This window comes from Gavia stellata, chromosome 18 (assembly GCF_030936135.1).
Source record: "Gavia stellata isolate bGavSte3 chromosome 18, bGavSte3.hap2, whole genome shotgun sequence".
Taxonomy (NCBI): domain Eukaryota; kingdom Metazoa; phylum Chordata; class Aves; order Gaviiformes; family Gaviidae; genus Gavia; species Gavia stellata.
The window spans coordinates 17,483,077-17,502,654 of NC_082611.1; the positions used below are offsets into that span (position 1 = coordinate 17,483,077).

The 19,578-nt window shown below is 41.1% G+C and overlaps 1 protein-coding gene across 2 annotated transcripts in view; it reads right to left on the bottom strand.

The window, feature by feature from the left end:
* The window catches only part of CLUAP1 (clusterin associated protein 1), a 69,488-nt gene that overhangs the window by 24,932 nt on the left and 24,978 nt on the right, over nucleotides 1-19,578 (bottom strand). For both annotated transcript variants that reach the window (XM_059826494.1, XM_059826493.1), the window contains exon 8: nucleotides 18,498-18,639. In XM_059826494.1, the coding sequence (XP_059682477.1) occupies nucleotides 18,498-18,639 (142 nt within the window). The remainder of the gene's footprint in view (nucleotides 1-18,497; nucleotides 18,640-19,578) is intronic.

A 19,578-nucleotide genomic window follows, 5' to 3' on the forward strand; every position in this document is an offset into this window, starting at 1 on the left:
TGCTGAAAAAGCCTGCAGAGAAGATGCTTACAGTTGGTAAGGGGAATTGATGTAAATCACCTGTACCTGGTGCGAAACCCAGGTCAGTGTCTCTCTCAAGGCCACAGAGGGAATAAATTCTAATCCAAAAATCTGCTTTGGACAACTATGCAAAGTGTCTGCTGTACAAACTCTCCAGTACTAATAGCGGCAATAGCCCTACAAAAGCTAGGAAGACTGCTAATGATTGCTTGGCATTGTAGAAATCACCCTGCAAAACATATAGAAAATAACATAAATAACAAACAACACCACAGGCATGACAGCTCCCAGGGGTAATAAAGCAGAAAGGTCATGATGCAAAATCATTCTGAATGAGAGACTCCAGCAGCAACCTGCAACAATATAAACTACTGGAATCTCTGAAGTGATGGATATGTATTCTGCAGGGAGAAGCTAATTCCATCTGCAAGAACAAGAAAGGAAAAGACATAAGCATATTTATATATTAATTCCTTCTGTAAGGAACAAATGACAGTGAGGACAGAAGAGCGTGACTGAAGATTAAAGGAAAAGGAAGACGCAAGGATGCCGTGGATGACGCAGTTATGTTAAGTGGGCCAATAAAGGTTACCTGCCTCCTCTTGATCATGCTACAAGTGACCTCCACATAGCAGCAACGCATCTGCGCGCTGCCTGCAAACCTGCCCAGCTCGCTCCCATTGAGAAGGGTCACCACTGCCATCATTACCATTTCCCATCCCCCTCAGTGTTAGCAAAGCCTCTTTAAAGACTGATGAAAGTCGAAATGAATGTGGACGTGAGGCAAAATTTTCAGAGGTTTCTAGCTACCAGTGTTTCCTTCAGTCTCTGTAGTACATGCCCATTCCAAGACCTCCCTCTGCAACACTGGGATCCAACATTTTCTGACTGAGCCTCATAGTTGCTATCTTCTTTCCCTACCTCTTCCTCCCTATCTGGTGTCTCCCAGTCAGTCATAAGATTTAAAGATAGTCAGTGATTTAAACAAGTCTTGCCCCACCCCAGCAAACATTAAAAATACAGCTTCCCCATTGCTATGTCCTTGGGACAAATGGCATAAGTGAGGGATCAGTCAGCCACCTGAATCTCAACCCCACGGGCTGTTGCAGCCTACACAGTGCATATGGCAAAGAAAATCTGCAGGGAGGGGAAAAAAAAAAGAGAGAACATTTCCCCAAAGTCACGGGGACAAATTCATAAACCCAGAAAACATTTTTAAAATGTTCACAGACCAGTGAAATACTGGGTACAGATAGAAGCATTGCCTAATACTGTAATTGCAGGCACAAGTTAAGAGAGCTGAAGCTGGCAATCCAAATCCAGTCAAATCAGCAGTCACCCTCCCCTGCACGCTGGGCCACTCGCTCCTTCCTTTTCCTCACCCTGCTGGCTCCGGTGCAAGCATTTGTGCAGTGACACAAAGGAAACCTGGTGAAAACTAATGCATCAAAACAAAATCAAGCCAGGCAAATTCTCCACTGCAGTTCAGCACATGGCTACGCAAATTCTTGACTGTCACAACAGAGGACGGGCTGTTGGAGCTGTGGGAAACACAGCAGGGGTAAGAAGATGGGGTACTGTTTGTTTCAGCTGCAGTGCTGGTTTATGGACATAAATACAAGAGAAATGAAGTCTAAGAAAATAGTTTAACCATACAGATGAGCCACTCCTCTCTCTTTCCTCTAGCCTCTTAGTTGCACTGCTGCCAGCAGCTCAGCTGACCTCGTACCAAGCCAGCCCAGAGTTAACCGGCAAGAAAAACATTGATTTTTCTACTGGTTTAGATTTCTGAGTAGCTCGATGCACGGTTGGTCTAATGCCGCTGTCAGCCCAAGGGAGCTGCTGAGACTGTACAACATCGTCCTTTCAGCAGCAGCCCATCACTGCATCAGTTTAGCTGTGCTGCCAGACTACACCCTGCAAAAGCTTATCAAAAACTGCAGCAAGAAAAACTGTTTCAAAAGGGCAGCCTCAAACTAGTTGGAAGCAGGATAGCATCAGTTAAGTGCTGTTTACAGTCCTTAACAAGTAAGAGCTTTAAAGGAGGGGGCAGAAGCTATGGCAGATTGTATCTCTAGAAAGTAAACAAAATTTATCTTGTAATTTTTTAAGTTATATACTCAAAAGAATCTGCAGAGAAATCTTAGATCTGTTAAATTAGTGAAAGAATTACAACAGCTTCATTGGTTTAAGATTTTGGGTTTAAAAACAACTTTTAAACCACTGAGTCAGTGGCAGCTTCAGCTTCTCTCTCTCTCCCCGCTGCTTCTAACAACTGCAATCATCAGGCTGCATTTTTTGGCCTGACCGGCTTCCACCTTTGCTGCAGACACCACTCCTCAAACTTCACATTATCTTAACAGACGTGATTTATATCAGCTCAGCAAAACCAAGACCATACTAATCAGAGATGTTTCTCAGTTTTAGGCTGGCCACTTTGCGTGACCCAGGGCTTCTGAAATGCGACAAGGGAGAAAAGCTAAGGGCGTGACGGACCGTAACGCTGTTAGATGCTCTTTCAACACAACGTCATATAACGGACTTTAATAGACTAGCACTCCGCACAGGACAACAGTCAGGTTTTCTGTGCGGAGTGGCAGAGTGACAGCTCCACGAAAACAAGAGATGTGGCCTTGACCTTGCGAAGCACCCGCGGGGAACGGCCTCGGGATGCTGTATGAGCAGGAGCCAGCATTTAAGCGCCCTGTTCAGTCTGTCCAGTAAACAAACAAGACTGAAACGCTGCAGGCAAACACTGCACGTATCTTACTCTACAAGCGAACTTTACCCAAATTAAGTGGCAGCATACACTGTGGAACCACAGTGTCAGATTAATGCAATTAAAGTGCCAATTAACACAAAAGCAGAGCCAGCCTGCCCTGTCAGAGGGGGCTCCCAGGCCTTTCAGGACACCAGAGATTATTGAGGCTGAAAATCCTGCTTTAGAGGCAGACAAATCTCTGCTAAAAAGGAACTTTTCCTCTTCCGTCTCACATATTATGCAGCCTTCCCTAGGTGTAAATCTGCCCTTTAACGAGTAACCAAATGAATCCCTTTGCAGCCAGCCTAGTGAATTGGGCAGCAAGGCAGGACTTCGCTGCTAACGCTTAGACCCGCAGAACAACGCGGGCTCCAAGGGACCTTCGGAAGCCCCCAGCCCAACGCAGGATCAGCAACGGGATCAGACCACAGTGCTCAGGGCCTGAACTAGTTGGGTCTTAAAAATCTCCAAGGAGAGATGTCAATCAAACTGTCTGGGCAACCTGTTCTGATAACTGACTATCCAAACAGTGAAAAAGTTTCCTTACTTCATCAAGTCAGAACTATTTTTCATTGCTAGTAATTTGTCCTTGTCTTTTAGCATGCTATTTAGCATTTTAGTTCGGTTCACCTTAGCCACCAGTTATGTCACCAGCTTTCCATAGCAGGTACCTTACCTTGTGACAGAGAAATAAGTGGTCTATATACAGTCAGTAGCAACAGGAAGTAAAGAATCCTTTTGTTGACATACTAGGACAAACAAAAGCTTGTCAAACAAGTAAGTTTCACTTACGTTTACAATACAACTGTGCCCAATTCAGCAAGAATGTTACCCATCTTCCCCAGCACACTGAATGCACTAAAGACAAGCGTATATTTTTTCTAGAATGGAGTTTGAATGAGCACAATACAGATATTCCATGTCTCAATCTACTTTAATTGGCAAAGCAGATGGCTTTCCATCTCATATCTGGCTATGAAAGTCTTTGGAAAACAACAATAAAATGAAACACACTGCCGTTTGGCAGAATGTTTTAATATAATCTAACATATTGCTCTACCGACAAGTAAAATGTCAACTGTGAGTTCCTACAGCAGGGTGAATGGGAGTCGGCTTTGAAAATCTTTTTACAGAAAGCTTTGTATAGCAGAGCCGTAGAAACGCTTTTTCATTTTATTTAATATGCATTATAATTTCTTGAAGAGAAGGATGCAATTACAACTACATACAAACTACCCACAACTATGTGCAGGGTCTGGGGGGGGAGGGATTTGTAGGGGTTTTTTTTTTGTTTATAAGCAGAGGCCAATACGCCACCACGGGGAATATCCTCCAGCAGCAGACCCACAGACAACTAGCTCTGCCACTGACTCTGTGTTTGACTTAGGGCAAGTGATCCAGGGTTTGAATAAGCCACATGATTTCTTCACTGCCAGTCCTTTATGACATACCTAATGCTGAGTATTGATTTAAACAATAAAATCAAGTTGCCGAAATCATGAGATTGAAGACAACTCTGCCCCTGCAGATTGCAAAGCTGCAAGTCTAAAAAGGCTCAAAACCAGAAGGAACAAAAATGATGCAGCATTTGATAATTTAAAATACCTCAATTTATTTTTTTTTTAAAGTTAACCTCAAAGTTTTGTTGGGAGAGTTGTGGAGAAAACACTAGCAGGATTTTGAATACAATTTGTGCCCTGGAGCCATCTGGCAGACAACATGATTATCACTAAGTAGAAAAAAAAGGAAAAGAAATGGGGGAAATAGGAAGGGTTAAGTATGAAAGAACAAGACAACAACTGGAGCTCGCGACTTTTTTTGTTCCAATTCTAACATTTCAACTTTTGCCTAGGCTATTTCTTCTGTTCTCAGACATCCTCCCAATCCTAAAAATCTCTCTAGACATCTCTATGTATAACCTTTTCATCTTAGTAAGGGAAAATAATGTTTCCGTCTGTTTTTTCCCTAGTGATTTGCTAGAGAATAGTGGTAATCCTACTGCTCTGTAGTACACTTAAAGTGAACCAATTTGATGATGGATTGAACAGCCTCATCTTCACCTTGCCTATTAATCTAGGGAGCTGTTTCTTGCTTTGTTATAGAACAAAGCAGCTGAGATTAGCTCTTGCTACACGCACACAATGGCATTTGTTTTTCGTAATAGAGTCTTGCCGCTCATTCAGCAGGGGTGAGATACAGGGACAAGGAGAAATTGTGCGGTGCCTGAAGAGAGAATGTGACAGTACTCTTAACAAGAGGTAGCCTGTTAGGTGCAACAGAAAGGTAAGTGAACACAACATTGAGATTGCACAGTTAAAGTTCACGATAGCATGGGGTGCCAACCTGCCCAGGGCTGTTCTTTAAGAATTGAAGACGATGCTTCCTATCATGCTGAACTACTATTAAATACCTCACCTGAAATTCATGTCCGGTTTTATGATTTGAATTGGAGCATGGCTATAGTTACGCTTGACTAAAAGTGACTGCAATGCTATAGGGTTTCTTCCCTTTTTAGTCTGTTGATGAATGAAGACTATGGGAGAGAGAAAAGATCCATTTGAAAAAGCGGGGCAGAAGAATCTTTACCAACAGGCTTGCTAACCTATGAGGAGGGCTTCAAACTATTGGAATGATGATGATAGCCTGACAAGAAATGGGGGCACTGTGAACAGCGAAGGGGAGGCTCTGGTACGTTCCTTGTGAAGGCAGCACAAGCTGGAGCCCATCTCAAGTGCCTGTGCACATAGGAGACAAAACAGGAGGAATTAGAACGTGCATAGCTTTGATCCCACCAGGATTACAGAAATATGGTGAGACAGTTTGCATGTTTGGAGACTGCACTAGATGGATACAGGCACTCCAGAAAGCACAGGCTGGGAGGTGAGGAGGAGGGGCTGCTCCCTCTGCCAAGGAACCGCCTGAACGCGCTGAACATTGCCTTCTGATAGGTGATGAGCCCATTGAGAGTTTATGGTTAAGGATCAGAGGATCAACTGCTGGCCTAAAGACCAACACAGATCACACTGCATAAACTAATGTTCATTTTAACCTTGAACTTTTAAATGCTTATTCTTAGCAGATCATCTCACTTCAATAAAAAAACCAAAACCAAAAGACACAGCTGGCAGTATTACCAGAGGGGTCCTTTGGTTTTCCCTTCTCTTGTCTACAGTAATTTTAGAGACGTTCGCTTTCCTACAAAAGTTACCAAAACTGAAAATTTAAAAAATTCCTCTCTATATCACGTCATGTTGCACTCAGTAAATAGCGCGGAACCACAAGGACGCTGGCGTACAGCTGCTTAGAGCCGGCAATAAAGCAGGACACTGGCCTTCTGGCACAGAGAGAGATTTTGCATCTAGAAGGTGGTGTTCTTTGTCTGATGATGTCACCTCAGTAATTATGAGGTGCTATCACTGCGATAACGCTTTCTGATGAATACAGAAGCAGCAACCTCCCCCCAAACCCCAGTATTAGATCAAATACAGTGCTTTGGAGAATGTGGTCTCAAACAAACGAGCCACTGCTACAAATAGAGAGTTCTGCGCCAGAGAAAACATAGACTTGTTCTAGCAGATTCTCTGGATCCCTCATCAAGCTTCATACAAATAAATACTTCGCTTTTACAGACGTTTATACCCCATTCTGGCCTGAGGAGCATCTGAAAGCCATCACAACTGGCCATTTAAACTTTTTTAGAGGTCACCCTTCCAGTGGATGAGCAGACATTGAATGAATTGAAAATCATCAGCCCCTATTATAAGACCATCTGTCTCTTCCTTATTCTCATTATTCCCATCTTCTCCCTTGCTTTCATGTGCTGAAACAGTCATCGCCTCTCATCGTTAATAGTCATTTTACAGTAATCATTTCTATTGAAACACATATAAAGCATACTTGAGAGTATTTTATATGCTTAACTGATACTCACCAGAAATTCACCAACTGTTATCGTAACACTAGCACCACCGGTGTGGGTGGAAGGGCATGGGGATTCATTTCTGCTGTAGTGTCATTATTTTAAATTATTAATTTGATTCATTGTCCTTCTTCAGAGAAAGTTTTTCTTAATCTTGAAACTGTTCTTCTGTCCCAGCTAGCCACTACCTGTCATTGATATATCTATTTTCAAAAGAATCAAATTCTTTTGAAAAATCGCAACTCTTAATGCTATTTTACAACATGACTCAGTCTTTCTAGGTTATTCTTCTCCTGTGTTATACCCTGCTAACCTTGCATTTTGCTGCTTCTTGTAGAAGAATTGTTCGCTAAGAGTACTGTAATAGATACAGTAAAAGTACTTTAATAGATAGAGCAGAAGAGTATTAGTCATTAAAGCTGACAGAATAGCACTTATCCAAGTGAAACGTCAGATCCAACTTAGGCTCAGTAGAAGGAGACCAAACAGCATTCATGTTGGTCGGTTCACAGTACACAGGCGCCACAGGACGTAGCATCCTCTTCCAACAAATTCTGATGCACCAACTCCAGCGATCACAGTTATAAAAATAAACAATTAGATCTGTTAGATCACTACTGAAGTGGCCTTTCATCAGCAAAAGTCACAAAAATATCTCAAAAGTTTCTTGAAATGTTAATGCATGTTAATAACTGAACTTCATTTATGCGGTCATGAAAATTAGGAAAAAAGACAAAATGTTTTCTAATGTAAATGAAACGTATCATAAAGGAAAGCTATCGTAGTAAAAAAAAAAATCTAGCATGGGCTCTTATGACGACTTTGTTTTGGGGAAAAGTCTTGAGAAAGGTAAATTGCTATCAGGGACCTGTGGGAAAAAGGAACAAGGAACAGGGTGCCCAGCTGAGCTTTTGCACAGGGCCATGCGAGTCGCAGAAGGCAGCGACAGGTAAAGATGCAATTTATGACCTAGGATACATACACTGACACTGTTCTAACACAGCAGCTCTTAACAATACCACGCTCGGGCTACATGAAGCCAGACAGTGAAGTGTATTCAAAAAACGCACGTAAAGTAACAGGATGCAGCACAATCCACAATAAGTATTTTAAAATTAGATTGGTTTAATGTTGCTCACATACACTTCTTCCTAAAGCTTCCAGAATTACTCAGCAAGTTCTGGCTTCAGTATGTCCAGCTCAAACACTGCAATAACCGCTTTTCGCAGAACAGATAAATAGGAGTTGGAAGTTAACAGCACCCTTCATAACCTGAAGTTGAGAGGTAGCATCTTGAGACTTAAGGCAGATCGGTTACGGTTCCTCTTGAATAAGCAGATGGCACATGAAGGCCTCACCTAGACATTAATACCTTCCCTTTGGGACATCAAAAGGAAGGGACTAAACAGAGCAAATTAGCTCAGGGGGACGAATTCCAACTTTGTATGAACTCTCTTTACTTCTCTCTACAGCTCTCCCCTCTTATCCTCATAAAGTAAATAAGTAATTCTCCCAGTGGCATGTTTCTTGAGCAACTTTTGATGCAATATAAAAGCTTTCTGCACAGTTTACTCCACTTATTTTCCTGTGCCTACACATTACACGTTTTCCATTAGAATGGTCAAACGGTGAACAGCCTGCCCAAAGAAGCTGCGCAGTCTTTGTCCTTGGAGGTTTTCAAGAGGTTTTCAAGACTGGACTGGATAAAGTCTTGAGCAGTGTGGTCTGATGCCATAGCTGACCTTGCTTTGAACAGAATTAATCTGTGAATCAGTGACCAAGAAAGCAGGTTTAAAAGTTATTTAGCTATTTTGACTGGTTTTTATTAAAAGAAGAAAAACCAAGCCAAAACTTTCCACCTCAAATACTCCTCTCCATTCCTGTACTGTACTTGTTTTGGGCTATATATTAGCATGCATAGCAATTCAAGGAATTTGATATAAGCTACACGAAAGCTCCCAGAAAGGATACCAGTCAAGCTCTGTGCCACCTTATGCTCTTTATTACAAGCTCTGCCAGTTCTGAAGTCAGCTCTGGTTCTGATGAGCTTGAGGCTTTAAATCTTCCTTTATTCCATGACCTTCCCCTCCCCTCTTTCTAAGGCTCTGATGATTAGGATCCCTTCTTGCATGCAGACGTGCACCCTATTTTCATTACTTCCTGGGCCAGCCAGTTCTCCTCCACACCTACGTGTGCATTTCGCATGGCATGGATCAGTTCTTTTCTTTCCCTTGACTATCTCCATTCATTGAACAATTATGGGAAAGAGGCAGCATAAATATGGAGAAGCCTTCATAAAAACAGACAACGTATACCAAATGCTTCTGCTGAACTGCTCTTCCAGCACTGCTCCTAGAGCACACTTCACTGTGCCACCACCGAGAGCTGTCTTATTACTTACATAAATTGGGCCATTTTGAGAGCGAGGAGTTTTGCGCTGTCATAATTCACCAAAACAAGTACCAGCATAAATGCCTTTTTCAGTTGGTTAAAGCAACATAGGGATCCTGCCTACATGTACATCTAGCATGTTTAGGCTAGGTTAAGGTTTCCCTTTCAGATTCAGCAAGATCCAGATTTAATAAAGCTGGCTAGAGGCTTGAAGTCAAAGGCCCCAAGAGGATGTAAGAAACACTCCTGAACCATCCAGGAACCACAAGTCAGAGCCAAGGGAGCAGAACATCAGAGGTAACACAGCACTGAGCACATCGCTGAGGATTTATGTGACTGTCTACGCCAGGGTGTATCGAGAGGATTGTTAAGAGACAGAAGACAAAAGGATTGGTAAGGCACTGGCACAGATCACAATATGAGACTAGTCGAGATCACAGGCCTTTAAATCATCCCCAGAACTAAGAAAAAAAAAAGAAGAAAAAAAAAGACCCAGACTAACATTTTCTGCCCAGAATTTTCCAGTTAAAATGCTTTCATGCAAGTCAGCACTAACACTCAGGAATTCACTACTGCCTAAAATAACATGACAGAGGATGGGCTTTATCCTGTGAATCAAGTGTATTCCTTATTAGATATAATGCAAGTTTACCATAACGACAACTCCTCTCCATTTTTCCTATTTGCTTTTGTGGAAGATATGAATTATAATGACTCAATAACAGCTCATTGAGCATTCCCTTCATGTATTATATTTTTATTGTACCAAGCTTACAAGCGATATTGGTTGGATGTGTGATTTATTTGAATTAATGTACAATTCTGTAATGTAAACCTGAGGTCAGTTTACAGTGTCTGAAGAAATTATAATCCAAATTAATATTGATTGGAAGTTAGTAGTCACAGCTGTGTCTTGTTCACCACCATAAAGCAGTCACCATCACATCATTGCTAGAATCTAACATCAGAATTATCCTCTCCCTGTGTCACAAGTAGCACAAACCCTTAAGTGTTCAAAGGGGAGTCAGGATTATTCGCTCTTTTCAAGGAGAGTGTTTATTATATTAAAGAGTAGTTGTTCTTTGTGAACTTGATGGTTCCAGGAATTGATAATGGAATCTGCTGCCTTCTATCTTGAGATCAGTTAGCTCCAATACACCCCATGTTTCTTATAGCAGAGAATCTTTTCTACAGGTGGCTGACACACACTTCAGTTGTATTCTTATTTCCCTCTAAGTCAAGTCCCAAATTAAGAGGCAGCACCAGCAAGCCTCTCTTGAGTCTTGTTAGAGCCCTAGCACAGGAATTAGAGACATGTTTTCTATGATTTCTCGAGCTTAAAACATTTGCACTCCTAGTTCCTGCTCCCCAGGACACTGCTCTAGCTACTAGCTTAGAGGACTGGGATAAAACTATTTTTAAGTATCTCATTGTGGTGGGTTAGAGAAGAAGAAAGTAAAGGCAGCTAATGATACTCTCTTTTAAAAGAAAGAGAATGGCAAGCACTGTTTCTAGGACTGTTCACAGGCTATGATTCTTCAATACGAGTAGGCAATACTCGCTGGGCAACCAATGATCTACAGCAACATCAGGTTTCACCTTACACATCCTTATTCTCTGGTTTCAAGAATTCTGTGATGTTCTTCACATAATCACCCAGCTTAAGCAGTAGGGACACAGGATAGCTTCATTCCACCCTAGTCTACAGATTAAGAAACAGGAGCTGTTGGTTTAAAAATCCTTGTGGTTGAGAAGGAACAGAGATGTAGGACACAGCGTATGAACTCTTTGTTTCTTGTCAGAAGATGGCCACCACCAGGTATTTAAAGTGAATGCAGCACTGCCAAAGTGAGTTAGACCCTGCCTAACAGGCTGGGCTCTGATCCAGTCAGGTTTCTCATCAGTCCTCTCAAAGATGCAACAAAGCTTGAGTAGTAGACAGGCATATAGCTCTCCAGGTCAACACATTTTTAAAAAGCAGGCTCTCAGAGAGTCTAGTGGCCTAAAATGGAGGTTCCCATTGATTTCAGGACTACACTGTGCTCAAGATGAGTCCGAATGAGATTGCAAATGGAATTCTAGCAAAACAAATATGACCCATAGCCCTTGGGCAGAAAGGTGTACTGTTTGCCCTGGGATTTCTTGCCTTCCCTTAGTCCTGATGTTTAACCCTGCTGCAATGCTTCTGAAATTATATGGCTCACAATGGTTATCTCAGTATCAGAATCATCTTCAAAGAATCCCGGCAGTACTCTGGAGCTCTCGGAGGAGAAGGCAGTGACTGTGCAAGGTGCAGTAACTCACACTGCCAGCCCGTGCGCTAGGTGGGTGTTAGACAAGTGTTCTGCCAGAACACCTGTCCTAGAGGTCTACTGTTCATATGTATATAGTGTTTAATTTTCATGGTTCACAGATTTGAACTAGAAATTGTTTCTACACAGCTAGAAAACATTTAAAAACTCAAAATTTACAGTTTTCCACATTATGAGATTACATATGCTTGTGCAAATCAAAATGCTAGTCTCATAGCTACTTTTCTCTGCTGCTAAGTACCTCGTGCAGTAGCAGAGCATAAAGCTCCTAAACTTCACTTACCTTATCCTAACATTACCTACCTATGTCATTTGGTGCAAATCATTTGCAAAACATCAGTCCCAAAATAAGAGTTATTTTAACTTTTTTTCTTTCAACCAATTCCTTAGTATTTAATCACTTAATAAAAGGTTTCTCAATGATTTTTGTGTGTTGATCTCTGGGGGGTGGAAAAAAACCTGATCTGCTTGATTAATGTTGCTTCAAGTGATCTGTCTCCTACTTTGAGCGAATTTCGAGCTAGATTCCTGTTACATAATTCACACATCTAAAGTACTTGTGAATATTCAAAAGCATAATGCAGGCTGACAGGAAAGGCAGAAAGATTGTAATACAAACAATCCACTTATTCTGTCTTCTTACCGAATAAAACTGGATAAAGAGAATACGTAAACCTTAAAAGGCAGTACATTCAGAATGCACTCAATAGACACTGTTTTCATGCCATGTTTCTTCTGGAGTGGAGTGACTGCAGAAGAAATTCAGTGAGACAACCTGAGAACTGAAAGTATGAGAGATCAGATGGTGTCTGATTTCTGTTTGCGAAAATCATTGATGGATTTCCAAGCTACACTATCAATGAGAGCCATTACATCTCATACTTCACAGAAGCAATTGCTGGCACGACAGAGAAACTCACCCTGACTTAGTACACTGCAAAACTTAGTAGATACTCTCCCTGTGTTCCTTCCCCGACGGTAGAGTATTTCATATATAACAGAATTCACATAGCTTTACAACAGCAGCAAGAAAGAACGAGACTGAGTAGCCTATGCAGGGGGTTCATACCTAGGCATAACAACAAGCCCTGACGCATGAAGAACCTCTTTACCTCCTCTGCTAAGGAGCTCATGGGTTGCTGCAGGCAGAATATGAATTTTGCCATTGGTCAGAAAAACTTACAAGTGACAATTACAGTTTTAATCAATTCTTGTTTGAGCTCTAGGTCTGTGAAAAAGTAAGTTCTAGAGTCTGTCAGACATGAAGAACTTGAAGCTGTAGGTCAAATGACCCCAAATTCAGGGTCCTAAGGCAAGCTTATTCACCCATCTGGCACATCAGACATCAAGATAATCCTGACAAATACGTGGATCTTTGAGCACTGAGCTGATGGATCTGATTGAGATCAATTCAGCTGATCTCAATTGTTTTCATTTTCCAAAAAGTTTTCCTATAGCTTTTAATGGGAGACAGTATCAATGAAGCGCCAGGAGCAGGTATGGACACAACTACTTCAGGGCATTTAGAGGTACCTTTAAGAGTCCAGATCTAGTTGCCATGGTATTGGTAGGGGATTGCAGATTGTTGTTTCAGTGGAATGAATGCACACAGCAACACTCCCATCTTTTCTAACATGCTCTTCACATACCCTCTCACCTTTTCTCTACCTCCACCTTCTCCTTTTGTGTGACCATCATTTCTCAGGCCAGCAATTCCCTCTGTCCTTTTCTCCTATGCTCCATTGCCCCCACTCTCTCCCTGTGCATTCCCTTCCTCCTCCTCTATTTTTTTTTCCACTTTTCTCTGTTATGGGATTTGCATGTCTCAGCACACCAATATTGTCATACTTGCACACCGGACTAAATGCCAAAATAGGAACAATCAACAATTAAGATGCCTGTGCTTACTTTTACATCTGATATTCGATATAATTCAGTAACACTGGACCAGGAGTGCTCTCCTGGTACCTACAAAAATGTTACCAAACAGTCATACTTCAAATGCACATTAGCTAGAAGATTAAAGGCTGTAAGCAATCACTTTTTGTATTAACCTTCTGTCTGGCTATTTCAGTAAGCAGACATTGCAATGGGAATGTCTAGATTTAATATTTCAAATGGGATAGCTCAATGCAAAAAGACACGAAAAGCAGCAGAACCAAGGAGTATCTCAGAGTGCAGCAGAACTCAGATATCCCTATTATGCACATATTCAGAATAAAGCATCTGCTTCAGGTATGGTGCTCTGATGAAAAAAATTAATTTAATGAAGAGGGGATTTTATTTGGGGAGCGTGGATTGCAAAGGGAAAGTCACAATACAGTCTGTTTATTTGGCTTTTCCTTGCTTAATCATGATGGACTGCTTACTGATACTAATATTGTAATGATGAAAAGAAAAATGGTTTAAGCAATCCCACACCAAAGATAATGACTGAGTGGCTTAGAACATCCTCTTCTGCGTGTCCACCACTTCATGGTATTCCATAAAAGCAGCCTTAAAATACCTTAAGAGAAAGTAGCTGAAGAAGAAAGTACTTCAGGGATGTTCTCTGAGAAGCACAAGAAAGAATAAGCATATTCTGTCTAGAGAAAAGGCAAATGCTGAAGGATATTGCCAAGTTATTCTGGCATTACACAAGATAGTTTCAAAAATGCCTTTTTGAACTGTATTAGTCCGTGTTATCCTTTAAAAGAGAGGCATTCATTTATAGTCCATAGAAAATTTCAGCCCCTAAATCTGAAAACCCCTGAAACTTTGGTTTTTAGAGCAGCCAAAGTTCTAATAGCTTTCATGTCTAAACTTCAGAAACAATTTCATCTTAAAAACAGGATAAAAATTAATGAAGTGTGCTGAATCTTTTTACAAAGTAGAAAAGTAAGAACAAATCTTTGAGGAGACATGGCACATAAATCCCTGCTTCTGCACAGAAATGCAGGAAGATGGATTAATTCCACGAGCAGCACAAGAGAACAGAAACAGAATAAAAGCGGTGGCTGAAAATGGAAAAAGGCTAAGGAAACTGCAAAGACAAAAGGCTCTTATTTAAATTCCTCGGATCCAATAATAAGTAGTGCATGACAGTTTGTCAATAAGTGTGAGAAACTCACTCAAAGGAGGAGTCACGTGAGGACTTCTGACATCTCCACAAATGAGAGCTGATAACAGACAAAGAATTTCATATTTTTCATACATTTCAAAGGGTTTCCACATCAAACGGGCAGGTGCTCTGCAGGTGCTAATTGCATCATCAATTAACTGTTCAGTTTTGGCAATTCATTCGGTTCAGACTCAACACCGAGCCTTTAAATTCCTTTTAACACAGAGAGAGATTTCTCACTCCAATGCCTGGCAGGAGACCCCCGCCGATTGCTCTCCAACCACCGCTCCGTGTTATTATGGACACTGGGAGGCAAAAGGAACAGGAAGCTCAAGGCAACAACGGCAGCTACAGAGTGCTCCTCTCCAAAAAAATCCACAAAACCAGAACTGCAGACTGGAGAGGCTGGAGTGCTTCAAGTGCTCAATGACACTTAATTAAAATTGTGTGCTTGGATACAATCTTTAAATCACTTTTCTAATTAGAAAATGCACTCTGGCCCAGGTCATTAGCTGTGCAACGTCAGCAGGGTACTAAAACAGCTTTGAGTCTAAGTGCACTAGAGATTAGACTCGTTATTCAATAACGGTCTCTCAATCAGAACAAAAATTCCTCCTAAAAACATGCACCTAGTCAAGGAAAGGGGTCCAGGAATCAGTCCTCAGTACTGAACAGCACACAGAGTGCTGGATTAATCTATCTACATTGCCGTCGCTTTTTTCTGGCAAGCTACTTAACAAAATACACAGCAATGATAGAAGAATTGACTCTCACTTCTACTACAGAAGATAATTAAGATTTGTTTGGTGGAACAAAAGACAATTCAACATAATTTTCAGTGTTTTTTGACAGTTGGAGAGAGTGTGTAGTAAAATGGATTAAATGTAATTATCCTAGTTACTCTTTCCTCTGTTGATTTTGAAAATGACAAGAGAAGATAAACTTTAGGACAAGATGCAGCATCATTTTGGAGCAAACTGTTTTTCTTTCAAGCATGTAATAAACAGCCCACAGCTTTGCTTCACCAAGAAGTAAGCCAAAGGTGATGAAGCACCACCTGAAAAGCAGATCAAGACTGACAGAAGTAGTGAGAGAAATGCCCTGGTGTTCCAGGTTGGCAAGAGACTAATCTGAAAAGGATTAAGCAAGTGCAACGTCTTTTTAAAATGAAAAATAAAAAAATTCCCCCCACTGGTTTGGAAATAGGAGTGCACCAGCAAGTCTCTTGGCTTAGTTGGGACACAGATTCTTCATCCTCTTTCACCTACCAAGTCCTGGCGCCTGATTTTGAGCACTGACATCTCATAATGACTTCAAATAATAGTTTAGACTCCAGCACTCCTGAAAATCTGGCTGTAAAAGAGACACACACACAGCCTCCTCTTCTACCAAAGCAACAGCTTCTACAACAAAGCAGTCATGGCAACTTGAGTCACCAGATTGCTGCCCACAAAGAGATGGTTAGAGTCTCATCCTTTAAATATTCTAAGTATTTTTAGATACTCCAATTTTCTGTTCTTGATCCCCACGTTCCTCTCTCCAGTTCTGAAGAACAACTGTCAAATGTACCTTTTTTCCCCCTTTTTATTTTTGGTCTTCCCAAACACTCCCTAGTGAAAAGATTTAACAGACTCATATACAGGAAATGAAGTGAAATGATCTCAGGGTACTTTCAGGGTTAAGCTCAAGCTACAGAACTAGAGTTGACAGGTAAACTTCGTGCTGGTTTAAGCTAACACAATGTATTTAACAGATACAGGGTTCAGCACAAGTAACTCGATCCCTTGAGGTCCTAGAGACACCCAAGTACATACCACCAGACATGGCAAGAACGCATTCCAAACGCAGAAGACCTGATGGCACTTTGCTTTTAGCATAAAACACATCTTAAAGATATTTCCAGTTCTGATGCCTGCTAATGCATGCTGCATCTAACAAGTGATAGAAGTGTGCAGAGAAAAGACCCATCTTCTTGTCACAAGCTTTTATGCTCTTTAATTCTGCACAACGCTGAAGCATTCTTACCTGCTTATCCTAGTAAATGAAAAGCCAAACTCTATGGGTAGATTTGCAGGTGTCTCACAGAAAGAAGGAGAGAAAGGAAAATAAAAAGTGCTCTCCATATTCTAAGCACAGGCACAGCCCTGAATGACAAAGGCTTTTTCTTCGTCTTACTATCTTTTAACAAAAATCCCCAGAAGAGCTGTACGCCAACTCATTACTAACTTCTGTGCATGAATTTATAAACAGTTTCAGGTAGCTCAGTTCAAAACATTTCTACTTTTGGTATTAAGTCTCAATGGCATTTGAACAGAAGGGGAAAAAATAAATCAGATTTTAGGCTTCGTTTCAAGATTATGATTTAATTGAGGACCTTTTTTTTGGCCAAAGATATGGGGAAGAACTAGAACATTATAAAACAAGAAACATGAAAAATACCAGGCTGACTACAGATTAGAAATATGTGAAATAACACCTGCAGAGACAGTGCTTATAAAAAGGCAGGTTAATGGGAAATTGGTTCACAATTAACAAGTTGTCAAATCCCACATTGTCTTTTAAAAGACAGGTTATCTTACCCTCGAGCAAATAATGCAACAAAATATTTGAGACTTCTCAACAGAATACAGCACGCCTTCTCCTATGTCCAAAAGGTGATGGAAATTACCGCATTTTCTCCAGACTGCAGAACGGCCTGAAGCCTGCTTATGAGCCCCCTTTACGTTGTACTGTGCGGCTTAGGTACGCAGGAAGAGAGCACAGGCGATCAAAGGGGAGGCTTCTCAGCACAATCAGTTTTATAGAATGACAAGGCTTTCTAAAAAGATATCTACAGATGCAAGAGATACAGATTATAGGAGAAGGGGGACTATAAAGTTACTGAGCCTTTCTGCAGCCTAAGCACAGGTCACAAAATTTTACCATAACACAAGTATGAATACTTTAAAGGAGAAAGCTAAAAAACTTGGGGTCAAACCACTTCACTTTTCAAATCAGTAGGCACAAACAGACACAGCAAAAGCAAAACATGCAGTCATAGCCAGACAGAAGGAACATTATGCACAGCTCTCCCATATTTCTGCCAGGAACAAGAGTAAGTTGTGTTGACAAACTAAAACACGATCTGCATATGAAAGATAGGACGATCCAGGAAGAGTAACCACTGGTTAACTCAAGGTATAGCACACCCCTCAGTATTAAGATCCAAGGGGAGATCAGTCACTGAAACATGTTTTCAGTGAAGAACAGAAGATACACTGGGTAATGACTGTGAGAAGGATGAAAAGCCAAAAAAGTAAAACATGAAGCTACAGGAAGCTGAATGAAAGGTCGGCTGGAAGTACTGCAGTCCAATAAACACCCAAAGAAAAGTATGGAGCAAGATGAGATACAGATGCAGGTTATCCAGCAGGATACAAAATAGAGACTCGCACTGAACTGATACAATTCAGCAAGTCAACAAAAACCAGAATTTCTGCCAAACAAAAATGAAGTCTGTGAGTGAGGATTCCAGCATATACGATCTTTTCAGTGATACTCCTTGCTCTTTTCATTGAAGAGCACTACCATGAGAAATTGAAAAGCCTTATGCTGAGAAACCCTTATACATCAGTTGTTGGCAGATGATAAAAATTAGTGCCTAATAACTCATAGCACATACATTGTATGTAGCAACAGGAAGATTAGAAATGCTGAAAACATTCTTCATGAACAAAAAACATCAACTGAAAAATGAGTCAGGGGGAGTCAGAGACAGGAAAGGGGCATCACACTACAATGGTTTAACTTCACTAACTCAAAAAATAAAGCTGTATTGTCATGCTTGTCCAAGAGCGGTCACGCTTACTGGATTGTCAGTGAACTGCTGGTCACTCAGAGCTGGCTCTGCAACTAGTAATGCACTGCTTTGACAAAGGGGTATTGAAACATTTTCTGTTATAACACCAAGAGCTACAGGATATAGTCTTGCTGAGCATTTCTAAACTGTCTTACCTCAAACATCTCTTGCTCTGTCCGTCGATGATCATCCAGGAGCTGCTCCATGTAGGTCAGATTACGGAATTTTTCTAGATAACTACTGTATTGTTTCTGCAGTTGCTCCTCAATCTTCTCATATTCATCCATAAAAGCAGGACTGGAGAGAACAAGCATAAACTACTCAGCGAAATATTGACCTGTACACGCAGAATTCTGCAATAAGCATTTTTGGTTTTGCAGCTGCCTTTCCCTGTCCACTAAACCAATTTTAAAGGATGTTTTGTTTTTAAGGTTCCACACTACTTCAGAGACTAAAAGCGTAAGACAAAAAACCCCACTAACCTATCCTGCAAAAATTATATATAGCAAAGGACAGGTTTTTGTGTACCAACTACCATTCCCTTCCAAACAGGCAGGTAGGCAGCATTTTGGCCCCTCTGGCAGACAAATCTAAGTTAATTGTCCTGCTGTTCCATGACTCCAAAAAAACTAGCTTGTAGCATGGCTGGTAAATCACCTACTTTGCTGAAGACTTATTTGCTACAGAACTGTGCTGTGTTGTTACAAGCATAACTGGACCTGACACCAATAGGTGATGATGTCCTTATATTACAGAGCCAACTGTTGCACCCCAGAGAACACTACTGCTGTCTGATGCTTCACATCTACCCGATATACTTCCTCCAGAGTGTTACTGATCAAAACATGTATATGAATCAATGTCATTCCTTCCAGCACTCATTTTTCTAATAGTTCCTTTTTTTCCTTTTCATATGAGGTCAAAAATAGAGCATGACCTTGTAGATTGTATAAAACTGCAGTGTAACAAAGAGCAAGAAGTCAACCCAAACTATGAACCTGAACATCTTGGGTTTATGGCAGGCTGTATCACTGCCTAGAGGAACCGATCCTAACAAGGGATGCATAATGAACTTTTTTCATTGGTGGCTGAGAATGCTAGAAGCCTCTGGGAACAGAGGGAATGTTGGCACCAGTTGCCATTTTCAGGAGAACTACCTGACACCATCTATGTTTAATGACAAAGGAAAAGACAAGACATGCTATCTGATCATTTTGTATACCTCAAGCAGCAACT